Below are 13,704 nucleotides of genomic sequence, written 5' to 3' on the forward strand. Positions count from 1 at the left end.
TTTCATTTTGGATAAAAACATTGGAAATAAAAAATTCTGTTCATTCTTCACAATATATCCAGGCTCAGATCACTTCTTAAACACCTGCCATCAACCTTCTTTAAACTATCAGCATTTTATGTGTGGATTACTCTAATAACCTCTCTTTGGTCTCTTTGCTTCTATCCTTGCTCCATTGTAATCTGTTCTCAGCATAGATCATGTTACTCTTCTGTTCAAAACCTTCCTATTATGGCTTCCCACATAACTCAGGGTAGAATCTAAGTTCCCACCAACGTATTGATCTAACTCTGAACATATCTCTACCTTAAGGCTCTTGTACTGACCATTATTCCCTTGCCTTGTATGTGCTTGCCCCCAAATCAGTATGGCTAACTACTATCCTTAATGTACAATTTATTTTATATTATTTATACATTCATTGTTTCTTGTCGATCTTCCTTCAGCTTCCTGCCCCCAGAACACAGACATATACACACACCATAAGCCCCTGAGGCCAGGTTTATTTGTTAACTATTTTATTTCAAGTGCCTAGAAATGTACCCACTACATGTTAGACATTCAGTAAATATTGGAATGAATATAATGACAACAATAGCTAACACTTAAGGCTTACTTCATATTATACTTTCCTAAAAGCTTTAAATTTTTGTAACAACCTAGTTTTATAGATGAAGAAACTGAACCCAAAGGTTGATTAAATAACATGCCCAATCCCTCAAGCTAGAATTCAAACCTAGCAACCTGGTTTGTAACTAGACCTCCCAACCATTAGCATTAGAGTACAGTACTCCTGTTAAAGATGATCATGTTTGGTGCTATAAAGTTTTAATAGTAGAACCTCAAACTGTCTATCAGCCTATTATATGCAAAATGCTTCTTTATGTAACTGAATTCACATTGATAGCATCCTGATTAAATATAAAGATGCATGTTGATAATTTATAGCCTTCAAATAGTAAGTTTAAAGAAATAGAAAATTAAACCAAGAATTTAATGTCTCATTTGGCAGGTTAGCAAGTTCAACCAGTAACATCCATCATTAGTTAAACCCATTCTCAAGGCCTTCAAAGCCATGGTACTGTCAGCTATGTTATATGGGTCTAATATCTGAATCCTTATCAGTCTCATTTTCATTTCTTAGACAGGTTTCATTTATCATACTTTTGTACTATATTTCATATCAGATGTCAAGATAGAGTCTCTGATGTCAAAGATTTAGAGGCAGTGATTTCCCAGTTTCACTCATCAAGATGCAGTGGTCCTAGACATATGGAGAAAATGGATGACACTGGACTTTTAAAGCAATTGGAAAACTTCAGAGAAAGTGTCATTATTAAGACAATATAAGTTTCAAGGATATAAACTAAAGCTTCCTGAAGAACTAGACTAGAAAATCTGTCATAGCAGATAGTCCAGCATGATGTAATGGGATTCAGACTCAGCAATATTTTGCTCATATTGCAATCAGTGAGGCAGCAACATGAATAAATACGAAGTACAAATAATGTTTAGAGGATGATTTAATAGATATGCTAAAAGATTCATTATTAAGGAATAACTGCCTAGCCACCCAGGGCATTTGTTATCTACAGGAATATGCTTATGTATATAGAATTATCAAAATATTATCTATCATGTGAGTCCTAAGAGTGGATATGTGGACATCCATTTTCATTGACACATGAAAAAAAGAGAAATGTAAGAATCTATGCTTCAAAAGAGTGATTCTTGTTTATTTTATGTGTCTTTTATAGACTGCTTCATAACAACATCTTTTTTATCACCTAATAGCTTCGTAAGTAACAAAAAAATTATCTGTACTGGGAAAATGAATTATAGATACATTAAATGGCTTTCCTAGGGAAAATCATTCAATTTGTTGGCAAAACTGGAAGACTGGAATAGGCACAGAGAAGTTCTGTTCCTCATACAAGTCTTAGACCCGTCACAGGTGTAAAATACTTGGTGATAGAAAAGGAGTGATTTTGTTCTTAACACAGAATGATGTAAAATTTAAGCTACATTTGATTTTTGTCATTACATTTTAGATTACTTCTATAATAATGACTTGGGAATATTAATCTTCCTTGATAGTTGCTTATTTTGAGGATATAAAGAAAAAAACATACATTTATATTATACTTTTTTTTAAATATATTATACTTTTGACATACACCTGATATGAAAGAACTACCAAAGCTTTTGCAGTATTGATTTAAAGATTTTTTTTTTAATTTATCCATTCATGAGAGACACACACAGAGAAAGAGAGGTGCAGAGACACAGGCAGAGGGAGAAGCAGGCTCCACACAGGGAGCACAATGTGGGACTCGATCCCAGGTCCCCAAGGATCAGGCCCTGGGCTGAAGGCGGTGCTAAACCGCTGAGTCACCCAGGGTCCCTCAGTTGGACTTTAAAATGCTGAATATAACAGCTTCTTTCTAACATTTTTGGTTACAAAAGAAATTCTATAAGAATAATTATACTATGCATTTCAAGTTTTCTTTAGTCACTTAATGAAATTAAAACTATGAGCCTAGAAAATGTGTTGTCAATAAAATATTACAAAAATTACTTAGAACAGAAGTCATAGGTCCTTGGAAAAAAAGTCTTATTTGTTACAATTTTAATATCTCAACATTTTGAAAATACAAATGAGATCTTTACCTCATTGATCATATTACCAGTTTTCTTTTTAAATTTTTTTTTATTGGAGTTCCAATTTGCCAACATATAGCATAACACCCAGTGCTCATCCTGCCAAGTGCCCGCCTCAGTGCCCATCAGCCCAACCCCCCGCCCACCTCCCTTTCCACTACCCCTTGTTCATTTCCCAGAGTTAGGTGTCTCTCATGTTTTGTCACCCTCACTGATATTTTCTCTCCTTTCCCTTTATTCCCTTTCACTAATTGTTATATTCCCCAAAAGAAAGAGACCATATAATGTTTGTCCTTTTCTGATTGACTTATTTCACTCAGCATAATACCCTCCAGGTCCATCCACGTCGAAGCAAATGGTGGGTATTTGTCGTTTCTAATGGCTGAGCATATTACCAGTTCTGTTCAGAAAGTAAAAGGTGCCTTTCCAAACATGGTTTATCTCACTAGTATCTGAGGCTTAGGCATGTTTTTCTTACCCTAGAAGTTTTCTAGCCCTACAGTCTGTGTTCTCATTGGTTGACCTTCTAGGAAGGGGCAATTCTAATGAACTGTTTGACAGCATATTCTGCTTAGGATTTCCTTATTATTGGATTATGTGAGATTTTTCTTTCTTCTATTTTGTTATTACCAGCCCCACTCCTCACCCCACTGCCTTACAATACATGAACTTCCAGTCTTATTGACACTGTAAATTCAGGTAAAGCTCATAATGGGAGAGATTTCTCCACTTTACTATTAGGGCTCACAACTTTTTGTAGAGGAGGGTTTAAATAGGACCAAGTACACCCTTTCTAGCCTGGGGCCACAGTTATTCTAAAACTGTCAACTTCTCTTATGTCCCCAGTTAGGAGCTGCTAGCCCACCATTTGGTTCTGCCATTTCTAATATGCTCAGTTTCCACCTCTCAGTAACTTGTATCGTTCTAGAAAATATCTCCTAATTTTGGACAGGATGATTGAAATTTGAATTTTTAGACTTGTGTTGTCATAACCTCTGCCTGTTGCTTGGGTTCAGTTTGCAGCCAGCACTCTTTTTATAGGCTTGCATCCATAGAGCTAAATGACTACATTTGAAATAGCAATTCTTTATTGTTTATAAAAACAAAAACTACTCCTACTAATAAGATGTTTTCTATGGATATGTAGCAATTCTTTTATTATCAAAAAAAAAAGTCTTACTAGTAAGATACTTTCTTGGAATATGTAGCAATTATTTTATTATTTAAAGAAAACCAAACTTTTTTTTCTCAATATATAGCTTTTCTAACCACTTTTAAAAGATTACACATTATCTTCTTCCTATACAGCCTCTTACAAAATGCAGATGTGTAGAAATGGCTTTCAACCCATGAATGGTACAAATTTCTGGTACTACTACAGACCTGTTGCTTGATAATCTTCACATATGAAGTCTGAGAATCTGTTTTATTAAACAGATATCCCAGGTGAATGTCCTGCACACACATTTTGAGAATCACTGACTAGGTTAACTGGTCATCCTTTTTCATCTTCAAATATCACAAGAAAAACTGAAGAAATCCTTTTTGTTGTATGGCTGAGGCAGGTAAGGTTTTCACACTCCACAACTGGTCATGCAGTAAGTTCAACTGGAATAGGGCTAAAAGATGTCCTAAAATTTCAGTTAACAGAAGAATGGTAGCTTATTGCTAACAGCTGACAAATGAAATACTTCGAGTGGCAGATTACTCACTGTTTTCATGAAGAACTGTTTTATGTCTATTGTAATTATTAGCTTAAGCCAAATATTTAATGAAGTATTTAGGAATTTCAAGCAGGAGATATGTGCACCCTCTGGAGAAATCACACACAGTGGCATTCTTTGCCACCTAGATGTCGATAATTCCTATTTATATCTCTTCTTTCAGACAAATCCAGAAGGACTCACCCTAGCTATTTTTTTTTTTTATCTATATCACATCTGCCATTTAGTATAGCAGCCTAGCAAAAACTGATGCTACCTTAGAAAAGTTGATGTAGGATGATGAATTAAAAAGACAGCCCCCTAAGGAAAAGTCTAGAAATGTGTAACTATCAAGAAATAAAAAATCTTTTATTAAATGTCAGAGTGATAAGTACCTTGGGATTTCAACTTGTTTTGTGCAGTAACAGTGGGGACCCAGGACACTTTTGCCACTAAACAGAAGCTTGTCTGCCTTCCTACACTCTTCCTTCTCTCACACTTTGTTTTTGCTAGAGACCCAATTAACTGGTTTCATTTTAAGCAAGGCTATAGTATCAGTCAGGGGAAGATCATAGGATGCCTTTAAGTATTTCTATTTAACATTAAGATAATGTATCTTACTAGTGTACAAGACACCTATCCTGGGGTGCCTGGGTGACTCAGTTTAGCATCTGCCTTTGGCTCAGATCATGATCTCCAGGTCTGTCCTGAGAACTAGTGCTGTTTTTGCTTCTCCCTCTCCCTTGCCACCCCCCCCACCCCACACCCACCCCCTGTTCATGGTATACATGTGCACGTAAGTTCTTTCTCTAATAAGTAAAATCTTCAAAATAAGTAAATAAAGGACTCTTTCCTGGACATTGGAATTCCCAGAAAGAAACCGAAAAGGAAATACCAAAAATTACTCCATTTTGATATTCTGTGTACCTTAGCACACAAAGGAAACTCAGGATGAAGATGTCATTACTGCAGACCTACTAGCATATGTATTTTGAAATACCATCTTATTTACTTAAGAGTTACATACTTACATACTAAAAAAATGATTGATTCTACCAAACACAAAAAAATGGATCTGTCATTCTACATTCTACACAGGCTTTGATCAGGAAAGCAGTGGTTCGTCTACTGGCACCTCTTAAATAGCCAAGATTAATTTCAAAGACAAACATTTAAGAGTACTGAGGCAATCAATTCTTTTGATTTCTTGGAAGTGCTGTCAAAGAAAATACAATATTTTCATCCTGCTTTTTTTATGTTGATAATAAATTGCGTTTCCTTTCCTTGCTAATGCAATCCTTCTTTTACAGAGTAAGAATTATTATCGCTTAAAAGATTGTCTTAAATTCTAAGTTTACACTTAGAATTCTTGTACTTGAGAGTAAGGGACTGAAAAAGGCTAAAAGGATTCATGTAGGTAGTTTTTCACAATATGTACAAGAAGGGGGAAAATAAGCAGACAGAAAGGAAATTTACATGTTATTTGAATCAAACTGCGTGAAAAAATTGGACAGAAAAAAATCATATAGATGCTGAAAGATAATCCCAGCAGTGTTTCTTCTGGCACTTGACAAGTTCTTGTTTCATTATACAATCATGTATTTTAAAATTAAAGATGGGACCAAAAGCACTTTCGTGGATTTGACCTTGAACGGAGATAGATTGCCATTTGGGTTGACACCCAACAATGTCCAATCTTCACTTCATACATTTGCCATTTTCTTGGTGCCATAAACAATTCTTATTTAAAAATAGATACATTTTTAAAAACGATCTTAATTCAAAACCACTTATATCTATATGGGATTGGTTTAAGTACAATTTTTTGTACTTTTTTCCCAACAAGGAACTTATGCCAAAGCAGATAGATACCAATATATATTTTATCAATGAATTAAGGAAATTGAATCCTGTGCATTATTGTCTTCAAAAGAGTTATTTCCTGGCTTCTATACATTAAGTGAACAACTTTTTGTATTCTGCTTATATTAATATTTGGTTTTGCTCCAAAGCCCATTAAACTGCAACAGTCTTTGTCCAGGTTCATCAAACAGTAGATACCAATATACATTTTATCAATGAATTAAGGAAATTGAATCCTGTGCATTATTGTCTTCAAAAGAGTTATTTCCTGGCTTCTATACATTAAGTGAACAACTTTTTGTATTCTGCTTATATTAATACTTGGTTTTGCTCCAAAGCCCATTAAACTGCAACAGTCTTTGTCCAGGTTCATCAAACAGGTTGGTTGGTTTGCTCCAAGGTAGGTAATTTTAATAGCATCTTAGATGTTTAAAAAATAATTATTCACTGACAGGAAAATATTTAACCCAGATATAATCTACTATTAATTGTATTCTTCTGTGAGTCACATAACTCAGAGTAAAATGTTAAAATTCATTTGAATTTTAGATAACTAATGGTAATAATGATAACACTTTAATGACTACTTATTGGGTTTTAGGCTGATACTGAGTATTTCACATGTATTAGCTAATTCACTTCTCACATTTTGTTTTTTTTTCAACTGGAAACACATTTTTTTTTTCAACTGGAAATAATTGTTTCCAGTTGAACAATTTGAGGCTTAGAGTAATTTTGCTCAAGGTCACACTTGTGGCAGATCCAGGATAGAGATTCCAACACAGGCATTTGGATTGAAATGTATTTTATAAACTACTGTACTATCTTGATTTAATCAATTCAGTGTCTTTCTTCTTCAGATTTAGGAAACTGAGATCCAAATGATTGAATTGACTGAGATTAATGACTAGTTTCTTAAATTGAATGGCTAAACACTAGAAACCAAAACTCCTGACTCTAAGTTCAGTGGACTTTTCATTACAATAGCTTCCTTCTCAGACAATAAATTGTTAGTCCACACTAGTTGTTTTCAGAATATTTAAGTGTATAAAAGGACCCCTTAATGATTACTCAGTACCAACACAATTTTAAAACAATATTGAGAAAACAGAGCAGAAAGATACTATTTTCCCAAGAATTTAGGATTAAGTTAAATGGAGTCAGGTTCCTTTCATTTAGTGACCTATATTATATTTATTTCTCTTTTTCTGATATTCGTATAGAATAGGTATTAGAACTATTATATTAAACAAAACATACTAATTTTTATTACTTGAAATTGAGAGAAGAGTGTTATTCACATATATTATTTACTTATGCTATGCAAAATTCAGTTCCTCTAATTTTTCTTCTAAATAAAATTGTCCTTTAGGTGATACTATGATAATGAACTTCCTGGTAAAATAATTTTTATGAGCAAGTGTTTAATTTTTACTTATATGCTCTATGAATAAGTGTTTGATGGACTGGTCAAGTGAAGAATATTTATATTTATTGTTTGTTAAAACATTTCATCTCCATGAAAGAAATAGATATGTATCGAGTGTCTGAGACCATACAGATTTTCTTCTTGTCCAGTCATCATTCTATAAATGTGCTGTGCTTATAAATACAAGTTTAATATATACTTAGGATGAAATTACCATTAGTTACTAATATTTCCTTCATCAGAATTAGTAAAAATCAGAGAGGAAAAGGATACTAATCATGCTAAAGCTACAAAAGAATTTATTACTTGATGTTTCTTTCAGAGGATTTTGAAAGTGTGTGGATAAATACAATACTTTAAGACCAGATTAAAAATCAAGCACCTTAGTTCATTTTTAATTGGATTAAGACATTGCTTTGGGTGGCTCTGTAAATGAAAGATAACTCTTTCTAAGATCAGTGCTTAAGACCTTTGGAATGTTTATTTGTGTTTGTATTCGTGTGCTTGCTCTTATGGCTCTTAGTGTGCTCTAATAATCTCTCTGTTTACTTTGGTAGACAAATAATGGTCTCACAGTTTCTGTAAGTCATAAAAACATAGTTTTTAGGGCGTTTTGGTTGTTTTCTGTTTTGTTATACTGGGTCCCCATTTCCTAAATTTATACCTGGTACATAAAAATTGCACACTAAAAATTTATCAAATGAATTCTACTTCATTAAATCCTGAAGTCTTTCAGGGTATCTGGTCTTGAAGTGATTTCAGTGACTAAAGAGATGGATAGAAGTCAAATGTTAGTACAGGTTTCTGAATATCATCTTTTAAAATTACACTTCAACACACTAAATTCACCTGTGTAAACAATAATTTCTGAATGGTATTTAAGTATCTTTGTCTAATGTTTAAAAGATACAAATGGTTTGGAATAGAAAGTTTGAAATGATTTGTCCTTGATTATTTTTTATTATGTACTACAAAGAAAGCCAGATGCTATGCTTATTACTTACAATGACATTATCTGACTTACTTTTTAAGACAATATTTTGAGTAATATCTTCCTATTCCTATTAAAGATGTAAGGTTAAATAATTTAATTTGTTCAGGATAACACAGCTAGCAAGTTAGCAGACTCGACTATCTCCAAGCCTTTACTCTGTATTGCTTCATGTATATAAGAAGTAAGCCTACGAGTATTATAGATCAGATATAGTAAAGTAAGTTTCTAAAGACCAACTTTAGATTTCTTTTTGTAGCTGTATGTTTTAATTAGGTAGAGATATGTAGATTCTTTGGAATTGTGATTAGAAGCAGAAAATAGATTACATCATATAATATTGTTCTCACACATTTAAGAATTGAAGATTTCTGAGTAGGGTAATGATAAATTCTCATTAGTTTTAGCAGGATTAATCTGGCTGGCCAATAGACAATAGGGCAGAGGCAGAGAGAAAAAAAGAAGGATATTGCAATGATCCAAGCAAGAGATGGTGACTGCTTAGACCAGACAATACATCTTAGCCCTTATCCTTGGGCATAATTTTTTAAAGATAAATTTATTTATCTTAGATGGAGAGAGTGCAAGCCAAGGGAAGGGCAGAGGGAGACTCCCTGCTGAGCATGCACCACCCTGAGATCATGACTTGAGCTAAAATTAGAAGTTCCAGAGGAGAGCACAGGCAGTAATTTCTCTGACATCAGCCATAGCAACATTCTTCTAGATATGTCTCCTAGGGTAAGGGAAACAAAAGCAAGACCAAACTATTGGGACTTCATTGAAATAAAAAGCTTCTGCAAGCAAAGGGAACAATCAACAAAACTAAAACACAACCTAGTGAGTGGGAGAAGCTACTGCAAATGATACATTCAAAAAAGGATGAGTATCCAATATAAATATATAAAGAAAAATATATATAAAGAACTTACACATCTCAGCACCCCAAAAAACAATCCCATTAAAAAGAAGACCTGAACAGACATTTCTCCAAAGAACACTACCAGATGGCCAACAGAAACATAAATTTGAAAAAAAAAAAAAATGTATGCACCTCTAGATTTATTGCATCATTATTTATAATAGCCAAATTATGGAAGCAGGTCATGTGCCCATCAAAAAATGAAATGATAAAGGTGGTATATATACACAATGGAATATTACTCATTGATAAAATGAATGAAATCTTGTCATTTGTGACAACATGGATGGACATAGTATATAATGCTAGGTGAAATAAGCCCATCAGAGAAAGACAAATACCCTATGATTTCACTCATGTGGAATTTAAGAAACAAAACAAAGGGACAAAGGAAAAAAGAGACAAACCAAAAGACTTAACAATGGAGAACAGACTCTGTAAATGGTTATTAGAGGTGAAATGGGTGGGAGGATAGGTGAAATTGATGAATTGGATTAAGAATAGCCTTACCATAACGAGGGGTAAAAAAGGTTAAGATGGTAAATTTTACATTTCATGCTTTTTACTACAATAAAAACAGTTGAAATGAAAATGTATTCCTATTTGAAAAAGGAAAAAAAAAAAGTGGCTGTGTTGTCTGTACACAGGCACACACAGTGGACTATTACTCAGCCATAAAAAATAATGAGATTTTTGCCATGCGTAGCTATATGGATGGACCTGCAGGGTATTCTGCTAATTGCAGTAAATCAGGGAAGATAAATATGTCATGACTCCACATATGTGGAATCAAAAACCAGAAACAGACTCCTAAATATAGAGGAGAAACTGGTGGTTGCCAGATTGAGGTGAGGAAGGAGATGGATGAAATAGATAAGGGAATTAAGGGGTACAAACTTTCAGGTATAAAATAACTCATGGAGATGAAAAGCAGCACATCATGGGCAGTATAGTCAATAATATTGTATTAATATTGTATGGTGATAGATGGTGACTACACTTACTTGGTGAACTTTGAGTATGTACAGAATTGTCATTATTAGTGTTGTGTACCTGTTACTAATAGAACATTGTGTGTCTCAATTATACCTCAATTTTTCTAAAAAAGGGGGGCTGGCATCCTAGAGGTCAATAAAATATTACCAAAACAGGAGAGTGATCACATGTAGCAGATTCTTCAGGTAAAGTAAGGCTGAAATAAGAACATAGGATTTGAAACATAAAAGACTACTGATGATATTCACCAGAGAAAATTTTTATTTAAACACAAATGTTTTGGGGCGCCTGGGTGGCTCAGTCAGAAAAATGTCTGCTCAGGTCATGATCCCAGGGCCGTGGGGTTGAGCCCTACATTGGGCTCCCTGCTCAGCAGAAAGCCTACTTCTCTTTCTCCCTCTGCTGGTTCCCCCTGCTTATGCACATGCATACTTCTCTCTTGTCAAATAAATAAAATCTTTAAAAAATTAAAAAATTAAACACAAATATTTTGAAACCACTCATCTAGACAATCTCATGATCTTGTTTCTCTAAATTTATTATTCCGACACAGGCAAGCTACCTTGCATTTGTTCTATATATCTGAACATATTATCCAGTATTGTTAAATTTGAATTTTTAGTTATGTGAATATTCACTTTATTTACTTTACATTTATTAGAATGGTAAAGACTTTCTTAGTTTTGGAGGTCTTAGTTTCTAATCAGACTTGAAGTGATGCCAAACATAGCTTATGGTGTTTCTATTTGTTTTTCTGTGTTTTTTTTTTTTTTCATCATTTCACTATTATCATTCATTAGTAATGTTAAAAACCTTAAATGATTAGCTGGCAGCTAAGGTATGATTTTCAAAGCTATTTTTATGTTTATATAAGTTAATTTAAATGGTTAGAGTTAGAAGAAAACACTTAATGTAATAGGCTTCCTCGGGAGCTGTAATGGAGTCAACCAGAAATGATTCTTGTTTTTAGTCAGTTTGCTTGAAGCTGGGCTTAAAGAACACCTCAAAATACCTTTGAATAAGGCAGCTGCCCTATGAATTACTGATATTAGAGATGGAAATAAAGACTGTTTAGGTCAGAATAGAAAAACCAGCCTTTAATGAAAATACCAAAACACCATTTGTGACAAAACACAGAAGCCTTCATGTACTTCAAAAAGATCGCAGAAATCATCTAATTCTGTTTCTGATTTTATAGATGAAGGGATATTGAATTTCTAAGAAATTTGTTGACCTGTTCAAGATTAAGGCCAAGAAGGAATAATTTTCTGACTCCTAGTTCCTCCTCCTAAGAGTATACTCTTATATATGCTTTCATCTGTATTTATTGTCAAAAATAAAAACAAAAGATTTTGAGAGGACCAAAGTAGTCCTCTCAAATGATAAGTATGCTTCAAATGTGGTGTAAAATTGAGGACACTGATTTATATTAGTTATTTTTTCTCCACTTTTTTTTGTTAATCAGAAAACCTAGAAAAGGATTTGTATTTAAAGCAACTGCATAGCAGTTAATTTTCATAAGAGATTAACAGCAGAAATGACAAAAAAAAAATTAGTGGAATATACTAGATGGAGATTTGTGTCATGTTTTCTGTAATTGATTGGTGTCAACTATTAATAGTACTTGAGAAATGAGAAACTCTACATTTCTCAGTGTGTTAAAGCAGTTTTAATTTTTTTTGAAAAAGACCAATTTAAATGCTCTAATGGATTAAATACATTTTTAAAGCGATCTTCTTGTTTTAAAACTCTGATACTGTGGAAAATAACAATTTAATATTTGATAGGTAATTTTTTTTTCCTTAAAGATAAACTTATTTGCTCTAATTTGTATCTTACAGTAACTGTGGAATAATCATTACATTGTATGCTTATGTTGTGGTAAACCTTTATTTTTTTTTTTTGTAAGATTTTATTATTTATTCATGAGAGACCCAGAGAGAGAGGCAGAGACATAGGCAGAGGGAGAAGCAGGCTCCGTGCACGGAGCCTGATGCAGAACTTGATCCCAGGACTCCGGGATCATGATCTGAGCTGAAGGCAGATGCTCAACCACTGAGCCACCCAGGTGCCCCTGTGGTTAAACCTTTTAACAAGTTATATGAAATTTACTTTTGATGTTAAGTTGCTTTCTACAAATTACAGTAATATCAACTGCTATATTCATTTGTTATTTCCAGTTAACTGTTTTATTCAAAAGAATTATAAATGGGAGCTTAGATTATTCTGTTTTTTCCGTTCATGGTATAAAATTAAAAGTATAAAAAAAAGAAAAAGAAAAACCTACAACAAAAGATCTGTTTTTCCCTAGATTGTAATTTTTTGCTTTTTTTGTCTTCTTTTATAGAGCTACATTCACGGAAGCAGCCAGGCTCAATTCGTGGCAGAGTCCCACATCATTCTGGTACTAAGTATCCTTTAAAATACTGATGGATTAAAAAGAACAAAAGTTGCATGCTATCAAATTGACTTTTTTTTCATGACAATAAATATCAAGATTTTAAAAGACATTAAATTTTAAACTTTACTATGTTACTAACTTTCTAGTTCCTATGCTAATTATTTCCTATTACATAATTTTTATTGAGTCATTAACAAACTATAATTTTCTTTTTTCTTTTTTTTTTTACTGTTGAACTGCAGAGTATATCTTTTGTTCTACATTGGTTGTCTTTGGCTAACATCTTTCTGTTGAGTTTTGTGTGGTCTTACCCTGTAAAAATTCTAACAGAGAGAAGAAAGTGTCCGAAAATATAAAAAGCAGGATTTTTAAAAAACTTGTACTAGTTCCCTTAAACATTATGGTAAGTCAGAAGAGGATGAATTAATGGATTACAATTTATGGTTTGGTGATAAAGAAGACAGGATAGAATAGGAAAGAGGTAAGGTTAAAGTGTCTAATTAAATACAAAATAATACTCTGAGAATGAAATAAAGTTACTTTTTGGTAAACAACTATCTTGGGGGGAACACAGATGTTTGTGTGTCTTGAAAAATATTTGAAGGTTCAGTTTATAATGTTGAACATATTGAGTCATCATCAGGATTTAAAGTATGCTTATGGTATCATTTATAAAATTTGATTACTCTCCTGGTTATTAAGATTCATATTCAACTGAAGTAATCTAGACCAAATTTTTGG

At 33.2% G+C, this 13,704-nt stretch overlaps 1 protein-coding gene across 4 annotated transcripts in view; it reads left to right on the forward strand.

The window, feature by feature from the left end:
• Nucleotides 1-13,704, forward strand: part of TUSC3 (tumor suppressor candidate 3) — a 281,955-nt gene that overhangs the window by 237,611 nt on the left and 30,640 nt on the right. For all 4 annotated transcript variants that reach the window (XR_005371577.1, XM_038560234.1, XM_038560232.1 and 1 more), the window contains exon 7: nucleotides 12,910-12,973. Coding sequence is in view for 3 of the 4 variants with exons in the window: in XM_038560234.1 (XP_038416162.1) it covers nucleotides 12,910-12,973 (64 nt within the window). In the remaining variant the exon portion in view is untranslated. The remainder of the gene's footprint in view (nucleotides 1-12,909; nucleotides 12,974-13,704) is intronic.

This window comes from Canis lupus, chromosome 16 (assembly GCF_011100685.1).
Source record: "Canis lupus familiaris isolate Mischka breed German Shepherd chromosome 16, alternate assembly UU_Cfam_GSD_1.0, whole genome shotgun sequence".
NCBI classification, from domain to species: domain Eukaryota; kingdom Metazoa; phylum Chordata; class Mammalia; order Carnivora; family Canidae; genus Canis; species Canis lupus.